Source organism: Pezoporus wallicus, unplaced genomic scaffold, assembly GCF_028554395.1.
Source record: "Pezoporus wallicus isolate ANWC-B61680 ecotype Strahan unplaced genomic scaffold, APGP_CSIRO_Pwel_v1 contig_5785, whole genome shotgun sequence".
Taxonomy (NCBI): Eukaryota; Metazoa; Chordata; class Aves; order Psittaciformes; family Psittacidae; genus Pezoporus; species Pezoporus wallicus.
Window position 1 is genome coordinate 6,233,811 of NW_026641150.1, and position 25,028 is coordinate 6,258,838.

Genomic DNA, 25,028 nt, shown 5'->3' on the forward strand with positions numbered 1-25,028 from the left:
TGTGAAAGGGCTGAAGACAGATACACATTCTACAATGAGTTGGACAGGGAGTGAAGGCACAGACCTGAGCTTAAATGGAATTCTTTAGCCCATGGGCAGAGGGGGGAAGGCCCCACATGAGGTGGGTCAGGGCCATTAAGGCTTTATTAGTACCTTCAAGGCTATGGCATTAACCATGCACACATCAGACTGTTAATATATGCAGAACCATAGCAGGGTGGGATGAGAGGGGCACCCTTGTGCACCATTTGGAGCAAGGAGAGAGGACATATGGGAGCCTTGCATCCCTGAGCCTTGACTGCTGCTGCTGTTGCTACTGCTGCTCAGAGAAAGGTAGCACAAAGGCAGGCAGAGTAGGAAACAGCAGTGGCTAGTATGAGGACCAGGAGAGATATCTGGCCCACCTCCACTACATCCTTCAAACATCCCCTGCTCTCCTCCTCTGAAAATAATTCAAGCTTGTAATTGTCTTCTTTTTGGTAAATTAAAATTGCTGGTTTGTTTCCCAAGGTCATTTAGGATGTGGTATTATTTAGATGAGGTATAAAGGTGAAACTGAAATTTGAAATCTTAGATTCTTTTTGTCTGGTAATGTTCTGGCCTGAAAATACTGATTTTTTTTTCTGCCTAGTGTAGAGGAGGTTTCATTTAACCCATGCTTCAGACTGCCTGGAGCTCCATAAGCTGTGTGACCTTGACATACCTTTCACACTCCCAGACTTTCACCCACAACATGTCTAACTTTCATACCAAAGGAAAACCCAAGATAACAGCTTTGTTTCCTCAGCAACTGCTTTCTGCCAGCACTGGGATTTAACAATAATAATAATAACAACAACAACAACACCTACCTGGTCTCAGAGACAACTTGAGGGACAGCAGCCTCTCATATAGAGAATTCCAAGTTCTCATATAGAGAATCCAAGTTTCCTAGTATAAGGTATAAAATAATTCCCATAGACTTCAAAAGGATGTCACTGGTTTGTATGTCAAAAAAAAACCAAGGCTGGTGAGATTAATTTCTGTGTGTATTCATGGCAGTCATAAGGAGATATAAGTTAAATATATTTTTCTGCCCCTTTTTCAGAAAACTCTCTCCCATGTATTCGTTCTTATTTTCCCTCCTTATCCACTTCCCTCCATGTTTTAAACTCTTCCAGTACATGTATTCAACAATCTTCATTGAGGAAATTTGAAACTGTTTAGAAGCGCTACCTAACTCTTCCTATCTCTTAAAATACTTTATCATCTGCGATTTACTTGTAACTGTTCAATTTTTCTGCAGTTTAAACATATACAAACAAATCAGAAAGGTATCAGTGTGCCTGATAAAAGTAAAAATTGTAGGATATGCTCATCTGTTTGGATTAGAAAAAAATCACAGTCAGAAGCAGCTACAACAAAATTATTGTATCTTCATCTGATTTTCCTTCAAGATGCTGACAAAAATGGGGACTGGTTTGTTTTGTTTTTTCCCCTAGAATACTGTCATAGAAAAACTACTTTTTTCACCATCTCTATTGTCTACGAGTCTTTTATCACTTGCTTTCTCCATTAGTGATGCATGTGATTTCTCTGGCAGGCATCTTCAAGAAAACTATTTCACCTTTTCAGAGAGAGATACAATTAAACTGTTCATATATAGTGCCTTTCATGTAGAATGTCCCCAAGCAACTTGTGGCTCATTAAAAAAAGCAATCTAAAAAGCCAAATAAGATAAAACACAGAACCAAATATGTCTTAATTTGCCCTTAAGAAAACAGAACTGGTTAGATGCTTATTGTGCTAACTAGAGGAGAGAGATTTTCATGTACTACAATAGTCATCCACAATCTGTATCTAGGAAACACCACCAGAATACCAGCTATTCTAGACCTTGATTCTGAAATTACTATACAGAGAAGTCACTGAAATGTAGCGTATTAGACTGGCTGCAAATGTTAAATGTCAACAAATTTGACTCACGTTAGAAGGATCAAATTAAACATGGCAGCCAGTGTCTTTCGAATTCATGTAGTACCACAGCAGAGGATTTGAAAAAATGTGATACAGTAGGTCTAAAATGATGTAGTAATCCTAATGGCAGCATTTGTCCAAAATAATGCCTATGAAGTGTTTCATTTTATAATCCATGAAGTTCTGAATTACTGTAATCCAAACACGGCTTTAGACTTTTCATTTTAATCAGACTCTAAAGTTTCTAAGACACTAAATCCCTTATATTTGATTTAAAACAATAACTATTTTTTTGACCAATCAGTGTCTTCTTGCTTTATTCCCAATTTATTTTCTCCAGGTCATTGACAACAGCTGTCACTAGCAATAAACAGGAACACAAGTAGGTCAATAAAAGTGTATTGTGGTTGGCAGAGTGCTATATACACGTACATTGCAATATAAAATTAAATATAGATTAAAAAGGCAGGCAAAATTCTACTTCCGCTTGTTTGCCATTGTTTACTGCCTGCTCTAAATACACTTCGAGGTACCCAGCATGCCACATGTACAAGTGACATCAATGCTGTTTCCAGTATTAATTTGTAACAAGAATTCCTGGATTTTAGGCCATTCCTGACTCATGAGGAGAACATTTTCAAGGCTACATAATAATGCTTCAAGCCAAATTCAGTGCTGATGTAGTTTCACTGAGTGATAGAATTCCCAATAACTGCATTTAGGAGCAAAGTCTGTTGTCCTTGAGGTGACAAGCACAGACATGCTATGAGTGCCCAAGGGCACAGTCCCACACCCTCTTCAAAATACTGCATGTGTGATATAAAGGAAGAGCAGAGTGTACCCAGCTTCCCAGTTTTCCTCATGGCTAAACCAGAACATGCTCCTCAGATTATTTTCTCACTTGCATTGTGTTTCAAACTTGGGGTGTGGGTTTTCTCCATTTAAATTTATCTTCCTTTTTTTTCTGGCCTTACATGAGCAAGATAATGTATCTTTTTCAGCTTTTTTTTTTAATTCATATTTTGTTGATTTTTTTTTTTTCCAATTCTTATGGATTTAGAGGCTACGCACACACACCAGCTTTACATTGTCCATGGGAAATATCCTGATGTGAGATAGAATTTCTGGTTTGTTTGTCAACAGGAAACGACATACCTGGAAAATATTTAACCTGTAAATGTGTTATGCATAGAGCTCATAAAGATAACTTCTTAGCATATCTCTTTTATTTGGCTTGAGCCCAAAGTCTCTCATTTTCAGTCTTCTCTTCCTCATTCTGCCTCAGAGTGGAAAGGAAAAAGTGCTCTTGGGTTGTGCCTCCCATACAACATCTGGAAGTCATCTCACTTTGCATTGTTCAAAATCCATCAAGGTTTTCTAGTCTTCCGAAATATTTGGAGAGACTTTTCTAGTGCTGAGCACATCCTCAGGAGCAGAGATAAGGAAAAGAGCTTGGCTCTTCTTTGTTCTGATCAGCAATCTAAAAAATCACTGGTCAGGTAGACCAACAACAACTACACTGTTTCTCACAAATTCATGTGCTTTGTTTGGACTGCTCCCAGATTATTGGCACTGGGGGGTTTCAAGACTTCATCTGACCATCCCATTCTTTCTCTCCTTCCCTTCTTACTTGTGGCACTAATTTTTTTCATGTGTACGCTGCCCATAAGAAAATAACATTAGACTATGAGCAGATACTGCCTCCCATGATTAGATAATTAAGCTGCCTGTTCTCTGCAAGACCATCTACCCCCTTTCTTTTTTAGGGACATTTTATGAGAGCATGGTATGGTGGGAAATAGGTGCTTAATCAGATGTAGCAGGAGATTCTCACAGGGCAAAGGATTTATAACCACTAGTCCCTGTGGACAGAACTGTGGACCTCATTTCAACATATAAGCTACATCCATGCCTCTTCGATCTTCCTAAGGGTAAGTGGTCCGGGACTGCTTATGTTATAGGATGAAGCTGTCTTCACTCCCCACAACAAAGAACACTGCCTGTCTCCTGAGAATAGTCCCTGGCATGTACTATCCCCCAGCTGTACCCAGGCATTGTCTGGGACTGAGCTCAAAACTATGCCAGGGAGATTTGCAATTAAACAGCATGGATGATCAAACTACAGAGCTGGTATCCTTGCCCTGCTTATTTCACTTGCACAGACAGCCAAGTAATGGTTTTGTTGACAGACTCAGATCTGAAATAGCCTCTGATAATTTTGCCACTCAGGAAAGAGGATTTGTTTGCATCAATTGATTTTGATTTGCCTTTTCCTTACTACACAGCTTGACTGGAAAATATCTTTAGTCCACAATGAATCATAACAGTGAGCAGGACAAGGGTCTTATAATCAGACTCAGCAAACTCTCCCCCAGGGCCCAACAGCAGAGAGGACAGTCTCTCCCAGTCTTTCCTCACCTGTGCAACTGGTGAGCAATGAGCAGATTCCTACAGCAGGTGATGACTATCCTCCAAACACTACAGCTCTTTGACTAGTCTAGGTCTCATCCTGAATGTGAGGAAGTCTCATCTAAACCCCCATGGTGTTTACCGTTCTACCATACCTCTGGTTCTCGACAGAGCTTATTTTGCTCAATTTTGGTGTCAAACATTGATTTCTCCTCAAAGAGCTGAAAGTCCATTCCAGTGTAATTCAGGGTTTGTCTGCTCGTTCTGGATCACAGAGCAGTGTTTTGCATCACCCTTGATGCCAGGATTCACAGCTGTGGTGCATAAGAGATATTCTAATGACTGCAGCTTAATTCCTAAATCAGTTTTGCTGTCTTTGTGGCAGTGGAAGATATGTTTACATGTATTTGAAGAAAGTGCTTCAAGTCTATTTTCCACAATAAAATTACCCAGAAGTGTCTCTTTTGGACTAGAAGGCTCACTGTAATGGCCTTAGGGGCAAAGGCTGTGAACCCCCAAGGAAACCTGGAACCTTGGCTGATCATTCCTTCAACACATAATTTTCATCTTCAGTGATAATGAATCACACTAGCAAATGCAGGTCTATGATGACTTAACACACATGAGGAATATGAATTTCCAAAACCCTTATCAAATGCTTTCCTCATCTTCTAGTGCCTGATTGTGATTTCTTTCAAATCCTATGATTACTAAAGTTTCTTAGACAGGCATTGAAGGACAGGAGTCCTGAATAGAATCTTTTGTTTCAGGATCGCCATCTCCTTTTAGTGGAAATACCCCGTTCATTGACTTAGGTTTCACATGTACTCTCACTCAACAGTTTCACCCATACCTTGGCTTCTCACTCATCGGAGCTGGGAACATCAGAGCTGGCTGCCATGTAGTCCCTCTCCCAGACAGATATTTCTGCCTTTTGTTTTCAGCTGCCTCTTGAGAATTCAAGGTGTAGTTCCATGGTATTTTGAAACAATATAGATTTGGGCTGCTGTGGTCCTGCCATCTCTCCCTAGGTCTGACTGTGAAGACTTTTACCCAACCTTCAACTAAGATTAGTTGATTTCAGAATATCTCTTTAACTTGCATTGAAAGAGACACAACTAATTTATCTACTAGGATGTAATGTTTTCTCCCTCACCTTTTAATACAGAAGCTCAAGCCCCTATTGTTAATACTTCTTTCATTCCTATCTCTTTGCTTGTACACTTTGCCCTTGCATGTTTCAGCCTAGATATTGATTTCACATGGTTATCTTTAAGTCATGAATCTGGGCCCTGCCCAGGAATTTGTAGTAGACTTTGACTCTTTCTCATGGTCTTTTGTATTTTCACTGTATTGACATGGTTAGTCTGCAGGATTTTGCATTTTTGGCAACATAGGAATCCCCACTTATTTTATCCTTCTCCATTTCATTTAAATTAGGTGGCAGGCTTTAATTTTGCTGCTATTTTTTGCAACAGTAACTACCTGTCTAGGTATCTGTACTATTCATCTATTCATCTAATCTAAGCTATTGACCTTGTTATACTAAGCCCTGCAAGATAATAGTTGCGTAGTTGTGTGATTGAGTAAATTTTTCTTACATTTGGCCAGACTCCAATCAGATCCTTTGTTCCTGTCTTTCTGAAATGCCTATAGCACCATCATTTAAATGGGCCACAAATATTCTTTCTGCCCTCTCCACTTGTATGCTCCTCTGCTGAACTTCCCAGACCTGCTTGGGTGTGCCATAGTGAGCATGAAAGTCCCATAACTGGGTACCCACCTTGTACAGGAGGCCATGATATATCAGGGCAGAACACTATTTTGTATAGCAAAACCTGCTCAGCTCTATCCTTCACCCCCAAGATGACCACCCTTATCTGTAACCCAACGTGGCGGACCTGCTCCTGACACTTGTCCTAGTATGAAAGAGCAACTAGACAGGGCTCTATACACCTACCTTTCACTTTACATGGTTTTCTTGCTCCTATAGGATTTTCTTACAGGGCCTACTGGCACAGTTTCAAAACTAGGTATGGGCTAACCATGGCTATAACAGTTTCTTCTGATTTCCCCTTACCTCCGATAAGATTTTGAAGTTGCTCATTTTGCTGTTCTATTCCTTTCCAGCACACCCATTTTTTAGGGTCTAGATTACTAAAGTTGTGAAGCTGGTCCTATATTTAGAATTATGATTTAAGCTGCTTTTATTACATGCAATTGTTGTACACTGAGGAAGTACTAGTTTGGTTTTTTATAACACTTCAGCATCATTATCTCTGAAGGGTATTAAAATATGCACTTGGCTACATTTATGATGTTTAATTGAACTTTTATTAGTTTTTTTTAATGTATCCTCATAAAGCACCATACCACAGTAAGAAATAATGTGTAAGTGGTAGATTATGTAAATGAAGCAGAAAATGCTGTAGTTTAGTATTTAGTTCATATAAAATATAAAAATTAGATGAAAAATGTGGTTTTGAATGCACTTATAACTAAAATTGTATATTGGAATCTAAGCTACACCATACTCTGTAAATACCAGCGGTTGCTTTGAGTTCCAAGAAGATTATGTTGCAGTAGATGCTGATAAATTACTGTATGAAGTAAGGCTTTTATTGATTCACTTTGATTCTCTTCCCCTTCTTTTATTGCATGAGTTTACATTTTTGCAATTATCTGCTAAACTGGAGTAAATTAAATTCAGAGAAGGTAACAAAAGACAAAGGTGGCAGAGATATACTGTAATGGCGTAGAGCTAAATAGGATGAGAGAAACACATACAAGCATTTCACCTGGGTAATGGTAACACCACTCTTAGGAGCTCAACAGCCTGGAAATTCTGAAAGGCTGCTTCTGGAAGGGGAGTAATTACGATGCCCACAGCTATCTCACCTCATGCTGGGATCCTGCACAACATAACAAGCAATGGCAATGCTGTCTTTCCTGCTGGTTTTCTACAACCTCCCAGAGAAAGTGGTGGCAAGGCGAGGGAGAGAAATTCTGGACAGTAATGGATTGTTTGATAAATTTCATCCTGGATTCAGGCACAGCCATGCTACTGAGGCTGCCCTTGTCAAAGTCATAAACGGTTTGAATGCTGCTGCTGAAAAGGAAGCCTGGCCTTGTTTGTACTATCAGATCTAGCCACGGGGGGGTTATTCTGTAAAAGGCTGTATTCTGTTTAGTGCCTAGGTGACTGGCTAGCGTTGACTGAGAATGCGTTGAAATGGTTCCAGCGGTACTTGATTGCTTTCCCCAATCAACATAGTAGGGTAAATTCTCTTCGAGAGCAGCCAGTTTCACACAATGACACTTGATCCCAGGGAGAATTCACCAGCGACCTGACTTAGTTGGCACTGAAGCTTTGCGCTCTTTCTCTTGCCTTTCAGAGAGATATATGAGATGCATTAGAGCAGTGTATTAGAACTCCTTTTTGGCTTTGTTGAAGAGGACTATATTTCTAAAAGTACCAACAATCAGATATTCAGAAGCAAAAGATTTTCTTGTGCAGTCTTGATTATTAATAGAGATAAAACACTTGTTTGTACCTGTTAATTTGAAGACAGAATTCTTTTTAGGGTTTGTTTTTTTTTTGTTTAAAGAGGCCTGAATTCTGTTTGTAAATCTGGAGTGAGAATGCTGACACCAATGGACACATACAGCTGTAAATAACTTAAGGGGGAAATCTGACTCAACTGTCTGAAAACCAGAAGTCACTGAATAACTTTCCACAGGACTTTGGTTTGCATTCATGACCAGTAAGCCTAATAAAGAGACTCCAGTGCTGCTTCTGCTACTCACATACACTCAGGTTCAACCAGTAGTCGGTACCATTTTAATCCTGTAGAATTTTTCTTTGTTCTCTTGCTTCTCAGGCTGTAGTGAGGCTGTGATCTGCAAAGTGTTTTCAAACCTTAGACCAAAGACCTGAAAAGGGGTTTCACCACAGATCTTTCTGTATCTTGTCAGTGGGAAAACGGATTTGCTTCTTCCCAAGATGCCTCTCATCATAACATTTCATATCTGAAATTAGCATCCAATGACATTACCTGCAAATTCTTCAGTCTGAGATGCTCACCAATGTAACTGAAAAGGGCAAGTTGCAGAGGAAATTTGGATGAACCTTCACATTTGTAAGATAGGGTTCTTAGTCGCTACAACTTAAGGGTATGTAAAATCAAATTATAATTAACAATCTTTTGTGATCTTCACAGATAGAAAATGTGCAGTATGCAAAAGAGCTATCCTGAGTAATTTATTTATGCATCAGCTTTCTCATGTGTCTTCCTTTGTCCATGAGCTGAGATAACCTGCTAGCTTCAAGGAGACTATAGAAGGGGGAGGGTAGTGTCTGTTGTTTTTTTTTACTTCATGACATAATTTAAATTAGTATACTGGATTTAAGGAGACAAATCAGGTGCAAGTGCAGTGGAAACCTAAACAAAACTGAATTTGAAACCTTTCTTCCTTATTAAAAAATCAGAAAACAATAAAATCCAAGCACATCCTTATTTTCTTACTAAAACAATATAAGGAATATATGCAAAGTACATAACAAACATTAAATCTATAGGACATCTCAGCTTTCCATTTTCACCCAACATGCACATTAGAAATCTGAATAGGAAATTTATTAGCATGTAGTGATAAATTGAAGAATAGTATTTCACAGATGGCATAAAGAGATCAGAATTTGATTTGGTATGCTTATTAGCACCATTGAACAAGCTCTGTTTAAGAAACTAGAAGAAAACGTACCCTATCCATTTTTTCCCAATGAATCTTAATTTCTGTTAGGCATCTCCTGACTTGTAAATCAATCTTGTATTTTTCCTATGGAAATACTTAAAACATTCAGATTGAGAATACATACGCTTTGCTTTAAAATGACCTTTTAATAGTTTCTTTTTTATATTTGGCTTCCCAAAAAAAAACAGTTGGACTTAGTACAAACTGACGACTTCAGGTTTTGCACATTGTATTATGGTTAACCACTGCATGGCAGGGCCCTCAAAGCAGGCTTCTTGGTTCAGTAATGTGCATACCTCTTGCTAATACCCTCATTGCTAATCATATCTTGGAAGAATATATCCTGTTACAAGTTGAAAACAATTTTACAATTAACTTATAAATAAGTAGACCATAATTACATTGTGTTATCTCACTTTGTTTTTACAGCCTCATACCATGCTTCAAACAAGCAAATTAGATGTACAGTGCTGGGTGATATGTGGGAGAGAATGTTGCAAAGGACAGATTTTAATGACCTGAGTTTGAAAGGATCATGTAAAGCTCCATCACTTAGATCATTTCAGACAGAGATAAGAACACTGTTTTCTTTATTTCCTCTGCTTTGTTTTGCTTTTTGGCACTTCATAGTAGACCATCTTGCCCACGTCATTGTACGAGACAGACAGGACTTAAAAATTTCGTAAGAGTTCTTTCAACAGTTCTGAAAACAGCCATTTTTCTATGCCAAGCTAACACTGTTTCAATGTCTAATATTTCATAATTGACCAAGACCAAATCCAGATGCTTCATGTTATTAAGATAACATCAGCATCTTGCTGGGCACAGGAAGTATTTGCAGCTGCAGTAGGTTATGAGATAGTGGGACACAAAACTGTCTTCAGCCCCCTTTCTGACCTACTGGGTAAACTGGGGAGAAAATCCACTCTGAGGGAGAACAACATTTTAAAGAATGTTGGAGCAAAGGAACTGTCATTCAAAATTAGCCAGACTTTGAATTTTATTTCCATCTAGTGATACTTAGCTTTCCATCTCTTCAAAATAAGGTTGACTAACCTTCTGTGATGCAGTTAAATGTCCTTGAAATTGTGTGACATAAGTAGAAGGAAACAGACTAAGTAAACACTGCAAAATATTCACAGTAGCTGTTATGGTGCTGTGTTTTGGGCTTGTGACCAAAACAGTGTTGATAACAGAGGGATGTTTTAGTTATTGCTGAGCAGTGCTTACACAGAGCCAAGGCCTTTTCTGGTCCTCATGCCATACTACCAGCAAGTAGGCTGGAGGTGCACAAGAAGCTGGGAGGGAACAGAGCTAGGACAGCTGGCCCCAACTGACCCAAGGGATATTCTATAGAATATGGTATCATGCACAGCATATAAAAGCTGGGGAAAGGAGAAAAGAGGGGTGTTTGGAGTGATGGCATTTATCTTCCTAAGTCATTGTTAAGCATGATGGAGCCCTGCTGTCCTGGAGACAGCTGAACACCTGCCTGCCCACGGAAAGCAGTGAATGAATTCCTTGTTCTACTTTGCTTTACTTATTAGTTTGTCCCATGAGTTTTCTCATTTTTACTCTTCTGATTCTCTCCTCCATCCTAGTGGAAGGAAGTGAGCAAGCATTTGTGTGGGGTTGAGCCGACAGCCAGGGTTAACCTACAGCAAATTGCTGAGTGGCAGTAATACCACATAATTCACCACACCAAGCACTTAAAAACATGAGTGGTAAAAGCATCAGAATTCATACTCAGACTACTCAGGAATCTCTCTTTTTCATTAGATGAGGGCAAAGGAATGACACTAACTAATACTAAGAAAACTTTTGCAAGGCAAAACTTCCTTGTCTGAGAGAGATGAGGATATGGCAGTAAGCACAGTATAAGCTGAGAAGAAACAGGACATGTGATTCTGTGTTTTAGCCGAGTAGAGAAAGAAGGTTGCCACCTCCTGTATATATGGGTCTGGAAGAATGTGTAGGGTCAGGAAAGGTGAAGACTTTTATAATAGGCAACAGCTGAAGGTGCAAGGTTATGGCAAATGGCTATTTTCCACAGTGACTGGGAAAAGTGCAATAGGGAAAGCTTGTGGAGGAGATGAAGAAATTTGCTTCAGCCAGGAGGAGCTCACTGAGATGGTGACCAGACATTGCCAAGGAGACATCCATTTGTGTTTTCAGTTTGGATGGAAGTGGATAGGTCTGGATCAGAGCCGGACTTGTGAATTTCAGCACAGAGACAGCAGTTGAATTTGCACCTTGGAATCAGTAGGTCAGTTAGGCAGTAGGTATGTTAAGGAAGGGGTGGAGATCTGTTTGAGGAGAAATCAGTGGAGACCTTGGCACGAGCAACACCAGTGGAATTGCAGCAGGCGGCCCAGCACCAAGCTGGAAATGAACTCCAGGCAGCAAAAGTAAACAGCACTCTCAGCGTGCTTACAGATTAAGACGGAGGAGGGCGAGATGGTAGTTGTGAAGGCAAGAGGGTTCGATGTGTGTTTTCAGAGTGGAGAGATTAAACACACACTTGTTTTGAGAGGAGGGAGAAACAAAGGCAAATAACAGTGTACAGAGAGGAGTGGAAAAAGAGGTAAGCAAGCACCAGGGGACGGAATAACTTGTTCCGCTTAATGCTTGTATCCGTTTTACAGATCAAAACTGCACTAATTTCGGAAGCAGTTTATATAATCCATAAAAATGCATTTTATTAGCTTTTTTTTTGCTTTGAATCACTGACTTCTAAAGAATGAGAACAGTCATAAATGCTATTGTCTCCACAGGCAGCAATTTGGAAACAGAAGATGCATGGTTATATGATAAGTGTATTTTCTTCATAAAAAAAATGTTTGAAAATCAGGTTTAAAATAAGGGGGAAATAACTTTAAAATATTCTGCACTTCAGAAAATAATAAAATGTCTTCTTATTTTCCTCTGGTAGGCCACGCAATGCAGATTACTTTATGCAGGAAGCTAAACGGAAGAAGCATAAAGCAGATGCAATGGTGAGAACATTTTCTTTCCAGTTATGTTGCTCCAAATTATTTTTGTAATGCAGTTTCTTCATCAGTGCAGTATTGCTGGGGTAATTATAAAATCTATTATAAGGATGGCTAGGCTTGTTAAATTAAGAAATGTTTATATAATCAAATGTTCATAGCCCAATAAACTATGACTTAACAAATAATGACTTACTGAGATAAAGGCCTGGATAAATAAAACTTCCCATTTATTCCTTTGCTTTAATTAGTAACTGTAGCAATGGAGGCTGCGTAAGGGATACACATACCTGTTTCCCCAGTTTAAATAGCTGGCTAGGTGCTATAATTGTATCCCCAAATTTGGTCTGGTGGCTGAGGTATTTTTGCTTCTTTTAAAGAGGTTTGGCACTTGGGTGTCAAAAGAATCCTGGTTACATGGCAGACATTTCCCAACATAATCAGAAGCACACAAGGGATCTGTATAACCCTAGAGGAACACCTTGCACACAAAGGACTGTTGCAACAGATTCTTGGCCCTGGCTTTGACCTGTCTAAAATTGTAGCTGGTAGGAAAAGGGGGAATCTGAGATTATATGGAGCACTAAAGAGATGCTTCTCTTTTGAAACAAATGGAGAGGGCCTTTTTACAAGGGCATGTGATAGGACAAGGGGGAATGGCTTTAAAGTGAAAGAGGAGAGATTTAGATCAGATATAAGGAAGAAATTATTCACTATGAGGGTGGTGAGACCCTGGCACAGGGTGCCCAGAGAAACTGTGGCTGCCCCATCCCTGGCAGTGTTCAAGGCCAGGCTGGCCGGGGCTTTGAGCAACCTGGTCTAGTGGAAAGTGTCCCTGCCCATGGCAGGGGGGTGGGAACTACATGATCTTTAAGGTTCTTTCCAACCCAAACCCTTCTGTGATTCTATGACAAAGGGATGCAACAAAGTACACAGTGCTCCAGGACAGCTCCCTTTGCCATCTCTCAGCTTTCTCCCAGGCTACGTTTGTCCAGTGCTAGAAATAAGTTAGCAAAGCCTTAAAAACATTCAGCCTCTGGGATGGCAGATGCAATATATGGAGTGGGACCCTGCATTGATATGGCTATCATCTTCCAGGTGGGGGCAGATTTGCTGACAGACAGACACTTTGTTGTCACAGGAGCAGGAAAGAAGTAGCTCAGAACCTCTGCTTCTTCACCTCTTTTCCTCAGCTGTGCAGAATGTAAAAAGGCCAAGGCAGCAGAAGCAAGCCCTTAATTTAGGACACTAAGTTTTACACTCTACCTGAGTTTATTAGCACAAATTTCCATGGTTTATTCAGTTCCATATTACTCTAAAGTGAGTCTTAAATCAGAAAATATTGTGGAGAAGTACAAATGGTGCATTTTAGTGTGTTGCTTTAAACAGAATGGAAAAGATCACTTAATATGCAAAGGAAATTCTTAGCCTGAAGAGGAATGTTTTTATGGTAGACTCCCAGAAACGGGAGATGCAAGAATTATTCTCTACTCTGCCACAAGTTTCCTGCATAAAAGTGTCTTAGGCACAGTTTAAATAGTCTCACATCAGTATTAGGTGATTGAAATACCCTTCACACTCAGCTTCTCTACACAGTGGACCAGCACCTTACTCACCATGTGAATCTCCCTTTTCAGGTACTTCCTTTCACTCCTTGACTCTGTAGGGATCCTGGAGGAAATGCCATATTGTCAATGTGCCTCCAGGCACTTTGAATCACTTTGCTAGGTCTGATACTTCCTACTTTGGCACTGCAGTACCTAACACAGGCACTTAGAGTGCACAGCCTGAAAATTACTCTAAGCCTCTCTGCTCCTTAGTCCCCCGTCTGTGAAATTGGGATAATAGCACTTCCACCCGCACAAGAGCGTCAGGGAGAGAAATATAATAAAAAGTTTGTGAAGTTCTCCAGTATGATCGCAATGGGAGTCATATAAGAACCTAAAATAGATTGAAGCCAGTGTGCCATTCCGAAGTTGCTATTTAAAATCTTTATCCCTTGGAAAAGAATAAGGTCCATTAACCTTTCACTGTGTGCATCAGATTTCAACCAAATGCATCCAGTCCATTAATGGGCTTTATGTACCGCAGGAGTTCTGACTGAAGGAAAAAGAAAGCAGGACAGAGAGGTATTAGTATGATTCATCTCTATCCACATAAAAAATGAAATTCTGAGAGCAGATTAAGTGGTATGTAAGTGTACACATATGAACATTATGTGCACATTTACATACACACCGTCATTGAGGACTTATATGCATGTACATCCATACAAGTATGCAAATACACACAAACTGAGTTAAAGTAGTAATGAAAATAAAGAAATGGGGCAGAATGGCATAAATAAAGAAGGAGGAAAATAAAGAAATGGGCAGGATGACTTAAATAAAGAAGGAGGATGGCATAAGAAGCTGCAGGAGCAAAGCAGCCCCTGAAAGAGGAGGAGGATTTAGAAAGGAAAATCCTGAAAGAGGAGAGTGTGGTCAAACAGGGCTGACAATGGTAGGGATAAAAAAGACATGAGAACAGAGATAAGCCTTTGAGTAAGAGTTAGCAGTATTTAAGTATTTAATTCTCGTTCTCTTAGTTCACTGATGTGCACTTTCTTTGCTCACTGATGATGAAAATCTACATTTTCAAAGATATGTGAAATGCTTTTTAATGAAAGCTGAAACAAAAAGCCTGAGGATGGAATTTCCAGCACTGGAAAAGCCTTGACAAACATCGTCAGGAATGTCCTAGGCAGAGTTGATCCTTTGTTAGGTGCAAGAGTGTGGGCATAATAACATCTTGTAGCCTTTTCTAGTTCTACTTTCTGTATCTTATGATTTTCACTGATGCATACCGTGTGATGGATTTTAAGTTTCTCATAGGAAAATTTGTGAATCTGAAGATGTACCAACAATTCATGTTGTGAAAATGCCATCAAATGTAACCATATCTTGATGATTACACTATTTCTCTGTGTCCTTGTTTTTTCCCTCTAGGTGGAAAAGTTTGGAAAGGCACTGAATTATGCAGAAGCAGCACTATCATTTATTGAGTGTGGAAATGCAATGGAACAAGGCCCAATGGAATCTAAATCCCCTTATACAATGTATTCAGAAACAGTTGAACTCATCAGGTAGGAAGGGAGGAGGTTACTCTGTGCAAACATGCTCATCTACATTATCACATACTTCCTTAGATACAGGAAGAGGGGAGAAGTGAGGTCCTCCCAGGTGGGATGTAATGTGTATGTATTATCTGTGATTGATATTAAATCAGGAAAGCGTGTATAGTGAAAACCAAAACAAAATACATCCAAATGAACGCCAAAGCTTTTCATATTACTTAGGTTGCAAATTATTTCAAAAGCTTCATGATGCAAGTTTTGCTACTCAAAAGGGAAAAATAATAACACATAACACCAAAACATTGCCATGGAGTGGTAGTTTGCAAAATGTTGCAATGTATTTAAGACTGCAGTTGAAAGATTACCTGAACAGTGATAGGAAATTGGACACTCAAGGTCCATTTGGTGCATATGCTCCTATTGTAGCCAGTGGAGTCCCAAAAGCTGTCCAGCTCACACTAAAGCTGCCCCTACACTTAGTCACCTTCATGACTCTCCAAACAGGACAGTAGAATTGAGTCCCACCCACAGTTCCTATGAAGAAAATTTGTCTCCTAAGTCTATTTCTCCATTATAGCTGGTACTAAATAGTCATTATTGACAGTGTCGGTAGAAAAAACAAAGGTCAAAATCATCCCAGCAGCTGAGTGACCGTCTCCACAAGAGAACAAACTCAGCCACAGTAGCAGAGAAAGCTGCACTGTCAGGCCAGCTTTCTGACTGGAAGGTTATTTAACAAAATCAAATTATTTTTTTTTTCAGTAAGAGAATAGCACACCCCATCTCTGCAATTCTTTCCTTTTTATTTTCAGAAGGCAGAAAGTTCTTTCTTTCTCTGCCCCATCTTTTCTCATGATAGTAAATATATGGTCCTAACTCTGGAAACTAATTTTGTTTGCAGATCCATAGCTTTCAATAATGTGTGTAGCTGTGGTTGTGTTGTAGTGTGATTTTCTGTTGATGTTACTTGCTGCAGCTCAGAAAAATAAGTGCTTTGCTAGGTATGCCTGTTGAAACAAGATGTTCATACCAACTCTTTGCAAAGATATTGAAAGTAAAGATAAGAAAAAACACAAGCAGCTAATTGTGGGGGACAGGTATTTTTCTGGAAGCGAGCCCAGAAGTACTGTGTGTTGTCCTAACCTTGTCCATTGTTCAGGTATTCAGCTGGAAGCTGAGATTTCCAGAAACTGATTTGTGATTGCATGGCACATACACTCTTGAAACAGCAGTGCTACCTCTGTGGGTGTTTAATATTTATAGAATTTGAATGTAATGTCATATGAGCAAAAATAGCTCTGAGCCACATGTTCTCCTCTGCTGTGCTCTGCTTGGAGGAGCAAATCTGGTAGACATGCTCAGAACTGGCAGGGTGAGGGCAGCACCAGCTTCAAGGCAGGCTGTCTGCATTCAAACGTTGTGAAAACCTTTCTGCATGAACTCTGTGTAACTGGGTCTCCACAGCAGAAGAGGTTATTTTGGTAGGACAGCATCATCTCACCATCTAGGCTCCACTCTGCACTGATGGGTGTTCAAGGGAGTTACTGCTGTTTAAAGAGCAGAGGGAGGCAAAATATCTCTGAAACATGAGCAGAAAAAGCACATGCGTGTCTAGTAACTTGAGCAAATATGTACACGGGAGCAGATTAGATGACATTGGGCAGCTTAGCTCTCTGATCAGTAATATAAAGCTGTCTCAGTTAACTCACATTGGCTTTTTTCCTTTTGTTTAAGGTATGCAGTAAGACTAAAAACCCACTCAGGCTCCAACGCCACGCCAGAAGACAAACAGCTGGCAGCATTATGGTTAGTAAATCAAGATTTCCTCAAAAGGCTTCTTTTCTGCAGTGAGCCGGTTCTTGAAAATCTCTGATTTTCATGCTGGACACAGCCAGATAGGATTATGTTGTTTATTGAAATTAAGAGAATACTTTCTGCTCCGGGAATGTCCAGCCCTTGTATCACACTGTATCAAGTCTGTACGCTGTCTCTGTAAATAAGCAATTCGTACTTATTGACTGTGACAGGTCAGCTATGGTATGTCAGCATAATTAACTTTTAAATGCCTGATGGTTTGTTGTTTTTATGAGTGATGTATTTTTGTACCAATAGCTCAGTCATTTCTTTTGTGACTGACATTTTAGGCTCAATAATCATAAATTATGTTTATATTATATGAAGGGAGATACAGCGATGGTGTTAATTAAGCCTTTTGGATTACCCTCTAAATTGAGATTTCTAGATATATAAGCACGCACCTTAGATGCTATAGGATGGTTGCTGATTGCTAGTAAAACACTAAAATGTTATTAAAATCAAATTTTAATTTAATATCTATGTGGTTAATACATAAAATACCTATTACATGGTTACTGATTCTCAGTAAGTGGACATTTACAATCAGCAAGTGTGTTTTTAACATCTATTAACCATCTGTTAAAAACCCAAATCAGGTGCATCTTTAGCCTCCATAAATAAGGGCTCCTAATTAATCGTTTGTATTTGAAAGAATAAAATATTCAGAGATGCATTTATTCTTTAAATGCCCTTTCTTTGTCACTGGTTTGCTGTGCTGTTGGGAGGAGCACAGAACGCGCTAATGGCAATTGCTTTAAAGACACTTAGGTGGGAAAATTACTAAAGAATGGTAAAAAATAAAATAAAGCGGTATTACAAAGGGTTGCTGAGAGCTGCCGGAGTGCCTCGGTATGTGCAGAGCCACATCCAAATTCACGGAGCCGCTGCATCTGTTTCAGCAGAAAGGTCAGCGAGGGGGAAAGCAGACGGTGCCTTCGCTGGGCGATGAATAGCAATCTTAACTCACCGTCTGCCAGGCAGCAGATGAGCTGACACCATTTGCATATGTGCTGTACCTGTGAAGGTGACAGAGTGAGAGTTATGGTGGTGGCTGCGAGGCCACCGCATCCACTGGCAGCTCCCAGGCTGCCAAGCAGCTCCGCTTCTCCTGGGGAGAGACTGCCCTCCAGCGGCCAAAGGCAGAAATTCACCTTCTGCTGACAGCAGGAGGCTGAGAAAAACCCTGCCTGGGACTTTTTCCATGAGCCATTTTGCTAATTCGATGGGTTCGCTGAGGTTTGGGCAGCTCCTGGGCACGGGAAGGTGGATTTTTCTCTGAGCTTCCAAACTCAAGGCACCTTCTGGTGCTTCAGGTTAACTCCAAGACTAAATACAACTTTCAAAATAAGTCCTCCGCTGCCAAAGGAAAACCAAAACATGTCAGATATTTTCTGCGAAAGCTGTGTTACTGCGGGGCAATCCCACACTCATCGATCAAAAAGCTTGCTGGGAAGAGGCGGTGGTGATTCTCGATTCAGAAAATAAACCAGTACACCTAAAGCCAGTAGCAAAGAAAAGAGTTTGTGTGTCCTGAATGCTGATTATCAGTTATAGTGATGTATAATTATAGTTAATAGCTATTACTCTCATTTAATTACATAGCTTTAAAGGTGTGTGGCACTCTGCAGACTAACGAGGTGCACAGGGGCAGGATAGTTCCAGTACAGCACATAGAGTTTTTTCAGCCCACTGCTGCTTTCCTCTGAGGAACAAATCCAGCAGGTGGCCTAGGAATAGCTTCCAGGCTCCAACACAGTCTCCATTATGGTTTCCCACAGAGGAGCTTGGCCAGTGAAATCTGGGGCAGGTCTGAGGTTTCCCTGTTTCCCAGCTATCTCCAGCTGCTGGAAGAGACTGTGGATGTACACAAAATACACCTGTTATAACTCTAGTTCATTATACAAGTTCCAGGCTATTGTGATAAACTCCCAGGAGAAGATACCCAAAAAGGCTGCCTTTGCACTTACAAAAAAGAATCTTTTAAAAATGCATATGTTGGGTTCTAGGCCTGTAATGACCTTTTGACAGGAGAGGCCTCTGGTCAAGTGTGCAGACTTAAGAGTCAAGGCCTGGGAACCCAAACCTGCAAACCCTTCTGAGAACAGTTAGTTTAGTACCTTACTAGTAGCCTTTGTCAATGTGATCTGCCCTAGCTGTAATACCTAGCCTTGCTCCTGAATCCATGGCAAAGTGTGAAGTACTGTAAACAAATGGTGATAAAATTCATCAGCAAAGAGCTTTCAGCATTCCACTCCGCGTTAGGTTGAGACTTTAAGATAATTAATTGGGGTTTCTGTTCAAGGGGCATGCTTTACCTTCTGCTCTCCCTTTTGTTTTAGTTACCGCTGCCTGGCCCTTCTGTACTGGAGGATGTTCCGACTCAAGAAAGACCATGCAGTCAAGTATTCGAAAGCGCTTATTGAGTATTTCAAGGTATATTCTTTCTGGCATGTTTTTAAATCAGTGTGCCATTATAGGAAATATGGCATCTTACTTCAACAGTGTGCTGGGCTTAGTTCTTCCCCTGTGAAGTCAGTGGAGTTTTACCATAGACTCCCACTGCAATGCCTGATGTCTCTTCAGTTCTGTTGTCTTCACAAGGGCCCCTCTTTGCAAAATACACACTGTGTCCCTTCATGAGGATGAGAGATTCATTGTACTAACAAACGGGTATTTTCAGGTTATTCTTGGTCAATTGTCTAGTGCCATCCAGCTCCATTATGATTAGGTTTACAGGTTTTCCAAGAATCCCCTCCAGTATTACACTTCTCACTAGACCTGTGAGTTGAAGACTTCGATCTAGATCAGTCCTCAGCTGCAGGGCTTCCACTTAGCAGAACTGATAGGTAAGAGAGTGCAGTGGGACATGCTCTTACTCGTGGAACTGGCAAATGGCCCACATGACTTCAGTGGGAGTTGCACGAAAGCATCAGAGGGCAGCCAAACCACCTGCCATGTACTTGACATGACACTGCTTGCTTCACCTGCTACTGCTTCCATTTTCTACTCTGCCATGTACAAACCCTGGTTATTTTCAGTAAGACAAGAAGTCACTTGAAATATTTTAATACATTGTATTTGGCAGGCAACTTTTCCCTGGAAAGTATCTCAAGAACAAAAGCTTTCAGGTAGAGTTCACCTAGCAGCCAGTCCATCCAGCACTTGATCTACAAACCTTTATCTCTCTAAATAATAAAAAAAATAGTAATATGAACATGCAAGTGCTTTAAGGCAAATTGTTTTGGGGGACCTTCTGTGCAGCCATTTGTCTTTGAACAAAGGGATTATCTCTTGGGGTTTTATTACAGAGAGAGGTACCTTGAAATGAAAAGCATCCATCCTTTGACATTTTGTTAATAAAAAAATTTCAAATACAAGCACAAATGCTCATGAGCAGATTCTGAACACATGAAGACAGTGAAAGAAATTGACAGATCTGTTATTGTGAAACTGAAATTGAAGTCACTGTAATTGCTTCTAAAAATTTAGCAATATATAATTCAACAAGTTATGTTTCTCTAACAATGCCTTGATTTCAGGGGGAAGAAATATGTGCCTATTACAGTACTTTATTCTTCTTCACCAGTTCAGAGAATACCTGGATTAAGAACAGAATGGTCAGGCTCTCAACCATGTAAAATGTCTCATACTAGCAGACAGACAAACTGTTTCACAGCAAACACAAAATGGACTTACACTTTGCTACAGCCAAGATGAGCTTGGTTTTTTTTGCAGAACTCATGCTGATATAATGATAGTGCAGTTTCACATTAGAAAGTATTCTCACCTTTGAAAGTAAAAATGGGGAAAAAAATCCATTTGCTGTAATTTTCAGTGGAAAACAAGCCAATTCTCCACTCATTTTGTATTTGGTATCTAAAAGCTTTCTAAACCAAGTGATGTGAAATGCTGTCTGCATTAAGAACTTCCACATATATTATCAATCAAAGAAAGATTTTAAGCCTTGTCACACACATTTGCAGGGAAAATTATACACAGTTTTCTTTTAGAAAAGGAAAAAATATTATTTAAATCTCCCTTTAAGTATTTTCTTTCCATTATTAAAAAAAATAATTGATAATGCAGCAGACAATTAAAAAGAAGCCACAGATGTTCTGGGGCCAGACATATTAGAGAGCATAAAGAAACCAAGAGAAGGGAAAGCAATAAGCAAAGTGGGGTAAGAGATGGCCCCTTACAACATTACACTCTTTAGAATCCTTACCCCAGCCTTCTGGTGCAGAACTGAGAGGAAGCTGGAGCAACGTACCTAAAACATGAGAAAAAAGGTGTGGTAAGTTGTACAGGAAGGCAGAGGCTGATTTACATTTACAGCTGAAGTACCCTTGACTCCACTTCGAGTTTTGTATTATTGGGCCTCCAACTCTGGAAATAAATAACATATACTTGGTTTCCATTACACTAGAAAGACAAAGGCCGGTAGTTTTTCTGTAAGAGGAGCAAATCCTCAGATTCCCAGGTTGGTTCTATTTAGGATGGTAAATGAGAACTTTCCTTTTCACACCTTAACCCTTCCTGCCAAGAAAATAAAATTAAAAAAAAAAAAAATTAAAAAAAAGGAAAACCCATTGAAGGAAGAACCCGTGTGGGACACGGGACACTTTAAAGGTTATTTTTCATACCAGTTACCTGGGATGGAGAAGGCCCAGGTTAAAATGCAGGAAGAATGCCAGGGCACACACAGCACTGATGTGATCCCTGCTAAAATGCAGCCAATGCCAGTGTGCACATGAACAGTGTAGGAACACAAGCAGCAGTTCAGAAGACACATCGAAACTGAGAAAACAAACTTTTAGAAGAGGTGCTAAGGAGATGTGTGGAGCTTACTGCAGAACAGGTTAAGAGAGGGTGTGATCATTGTGTACAGGGAAACAGAGCTGATAATACCAGGCAATGTGCAGTTTGCTGACATTGGATCAACAAAATCCAAAAGCTAGCACTGAAGGTAAGAAAATTCAATCCTAAAACCCTGAAACAGAATCTGTTTTTCTAACTGTGAGGCCTATGAAACATCAGAGCAGGACACAGGAGGGAAAGAAAGATTAATAGTGTCTTAGGATTTCTATATGACTAGCTATCCTTTTCAAAAAGAATAAAATAGAATAAATTCTAAATGTCATTTAGCTTCTCGTAAAAGTTCCACGATTGGTGGGAAAGGCAAATTGCAGACTGAGTGTCCTGAGGGATTACTCCTGGCCTTGAAATGTGTGAAGCTCTGAAGCCCCTGGTTTATCATTTTTCCTTAGTAAGCCATAGATGGGACACAAGAGTTTTTGTAGTGCTGTTAATCCTTGTAGCTCCTGCAGCTTGCAACACCTGCAGTCTTGCATTTAAACAAATATCAAGTTCTCAAGGTGCAGAACTTCACTTCATCTCCCGTGGCTGTCAAGAAGGAAAGCAAGCACACAGTTATCTGCATGTATGGTTTCAGGGGAGAGTGTGAGGAGGTCACTTTCCTCTGCAGAAACAGAGACTGGCCATTCCTGAATATGAGGCTATGGATGGAATGGACTAGAAAAGTTTTGTTTCTTAGACTTCTATTTTCTACATCCTTCTTTCTCACAGGCCCAGGATTAAATCGGTCACTGCATTTGGGAGAGGAGAAGAGTTTTCCCACAGGTCAAATGGGCAGGAACCTGCCAGAAAATTCCCACCAGCTCCTGCACACTAACTACTAAAATAATTTCCATTATCGCAGACACCTGAATTTCTGCTCTGTAAATGTAGTGCTTATACAAGGTAGTCTCTCCCCAGGCAATGACGTTCTTTAGCCTAAGCACACTGTACCAGTGAGAGTCTTAATGACTGCAAATACACAAGAGATTACACTAAATCTAATGTCCCCTTTGGGGGGTTTGTTGAGAACTTTCTTCAGCTAGAAAAAACAGCAGTGTACAAAGGCAGTCTCTCTGACACTGTGAATGCTGCTGTATTCAGACAAAGAGGAACAGCTCCAAGAGGAGCAATCGTGAGAAAGATTCTTGAGCCTGGTGGTTAAAACACCCACCTGAGCTGAAGAAGTCTCAGATTCACATCCCTGTGGTCAGCCAGGCAGTCCTGCACAGTCTTGCAGGTCCTAGGGGAATGACATAGGGGAATGACATTTGTCTTTGAGGACAGGAGAGTAGGAGGAAATCCTTCTGGCTTTCTCTATCACAAGAAATTCCAGCCTAAACCTCAAAAAAAGTCCTAGCAGCACTTTCTTCTGAACTCCCAGGATTTCTGTGAAAAGTTTTCATTTCAACTAACATGTTTTCTTCATCAGTCCCCATGCCAGGGTGTTTAATAGACTGTGATCTGAGTCAGTGCTGTAGCACTGCTTCATCATAACACCAAACCAGGCTGAGCTGGTTTATTGCATCATGAGACTTAAATACTTGTACTTGCACAATTTTTTCTTTCATTTCTTTACTTTTATACTGTTTAATGTAATTCATTTCATAGTCTTATATAAACTATCTACCTTCTGAATTACTTTTTCCTTTACAGAATTCATCAAAAGCTGCCCAGAACCCATCTCCTTGGGGTGCCAGTGGAAAGTAAGTCGCACAGAAACATACATTAGATTGGCAGTCAGAAATAATATTTTCTTACCTGCAGTATGTTCTGATATTCTCACGGTTTTAATCCCAACACCTTTTAAGTAACTGTATTAATGTCTGTTTCCAGGAGCACAGGAACACCATCACCCATGTCCCCTAGCCCTTCTCCAGTCAGCTCTGTAGGATCCCAGGGGAGCACAGGGGCCCCTTCCCCATCTCCTATCGTCAGCATACCACAGCGTATTCATCAGATGGCTGCCAACCATGTCAGCATCACCAACAGCATCCTGCACAGCTATGACTACTGGGAGATGGCTGACAACCTGGCCAAGGAAAACAGAGGTGAGTGAGTCAAGGCAATGGACTAGTCTAGAAGACTGTCACATGATTTTGATCAGGAAAGTAATTATTTTGATAGGAATCCTGTCTGCAAAGTAAGACTGCAGAGGTGACTTTTTTCTTCAGTCTGCTCATAGTTTGATCAAAACAGCCCCAAAAGGCAATTTTGATAGCTGTCTCACTATCCCACTAGGTTTTTTTTTTTCTTTATTTGGCTGGTCAGGACTGGTGACAGACAGGTCACAGACATAGCTGTGGGTAGCATTCACTGCCATCTGTGTCACTCTGGAGAGAGAGGTTTGTGGCAGGCAAGGCAGCTTCCTTCCTCCCAAAGTTGTGGAGCTGGATGGCATGTGTTTAGCCACTCCATGTCAAAAAGTAGGAACATACTTCCCTTCTGCAGAAGGAGTGAGCAGCCCCTAACCCTCCCCCCATCCAAGCAGACACAGATGGGAACGAGGCACCTCGTTCCCTCTTAAGAGTAAACTTCTCTCAGCTGAACTGGTTTCCATGAGCAAATGCCTCAACATCTGACTTGATGGCAAAGTATTGCTTGGTTTTCAGGCTAAATTGTGTATTTAAGGCAGTGACATTGCCAGGATTCAAATGAAGACCCCTAAATGTAGGTGTGTATATATGAGTTGGGGCAAGTGGGCAAATCTCTCATTGCAGTTGATGGAGCTTTGGTCAATACAGTCAGCAGAGTTCAGAGGGCTGCCCAATTCACCCTGAAAGGGAGACAGGAATACAATTCAGTTTTTAACCATAGCTGCCAAATGCCATTATCTGAGGTATCCTTACCTACACTCCCACTGCTGAAGTCTCCTGTGTAAGATTTGCCTGTTCGGGTTGTTATCAACTGCCTGGGAGCATCTCAAAGTAGGCAACTGAATTAAGCCCCTAGTGGCTAGTTAGCCAATTTATTCTTTAGGCTGGGCTGACCATGTTGCACAGGCCTCTATTACTCTGATATGGTAGCTTAAATATCTAGCATATGTATAGACAGACTTTTGTGTGTAGACTTTTTGATTTAGCTGTCCCTAA

General features: G+C 40.4%; 1 protein-coding gene and 1 long non-coding RNA gene across 5 annotated transcripts in view; one reads left to right on the top strand and one right to left on the bottom strand.

The window, feature by feature from the left end:
• Positions 1 to 25,028, top strand: part of AFF3 (ALF transcription elongation factor 3) — a 322,024-nt gene that overhangs the window by 292,423 nt on the left and 4,573 nt on the right. For 3 of the 4 annotated variants that reach the window (XM_057422167.1, XM_057422168.1, XM_057422169.1), the window contains 6 exons: positions 12,053 to 12,116; positions 15,098 to 15,234; positions 16,960 to 17,031; positions 19,422 to 19,515; positions 23,593 to 23,642; positions 23,773 to 23,987. In XM_057422167.1, coding sequence (XP_057278150.1) covers positions 12,053 to 12,116; positions 15,098 to 15,234; positions 16,960 to 17,031; positions 19,422 to 19,515; positions 23,593 to 23,642; positions 23,773 to 23,987 — 632 coding nt within the window. Of the gene's footprint in view, positions 1 to 12,052; positions 12,117 to 13,747; positions 14,371 to 15,097; positions 15,235 to 16,959; positions 17,032 to 19,421; positions 19,516 to 23,592; positions 23,643 to 23,772; positions 23,988 to 25,028 lie in introns of those variants that run through there. The other variant, XM_057422170.1, reaches the window with a different exon arrangement.
• The window catches only part of LOC130606139 (uncharacterized), a 30,116-nt gene continuing 22,963 nt past the window's right edge, over positions 17,876 to 25,028 (bottom strand). The window contains exons 2-3 of the long non-coding RNA XR_008973870.1: positions 21,308 to 21,352; positions 17,876 to 18,098 (exon numbers count right to left, since the gene is read on the bottom strand). This is a non-coding gene — a long non-coding RNA (uncharacterized LOC130606139). The remainder of the gene's footprint in view (positions 18,099 to 21,307; positions 21,353 to 25,028) is intronic.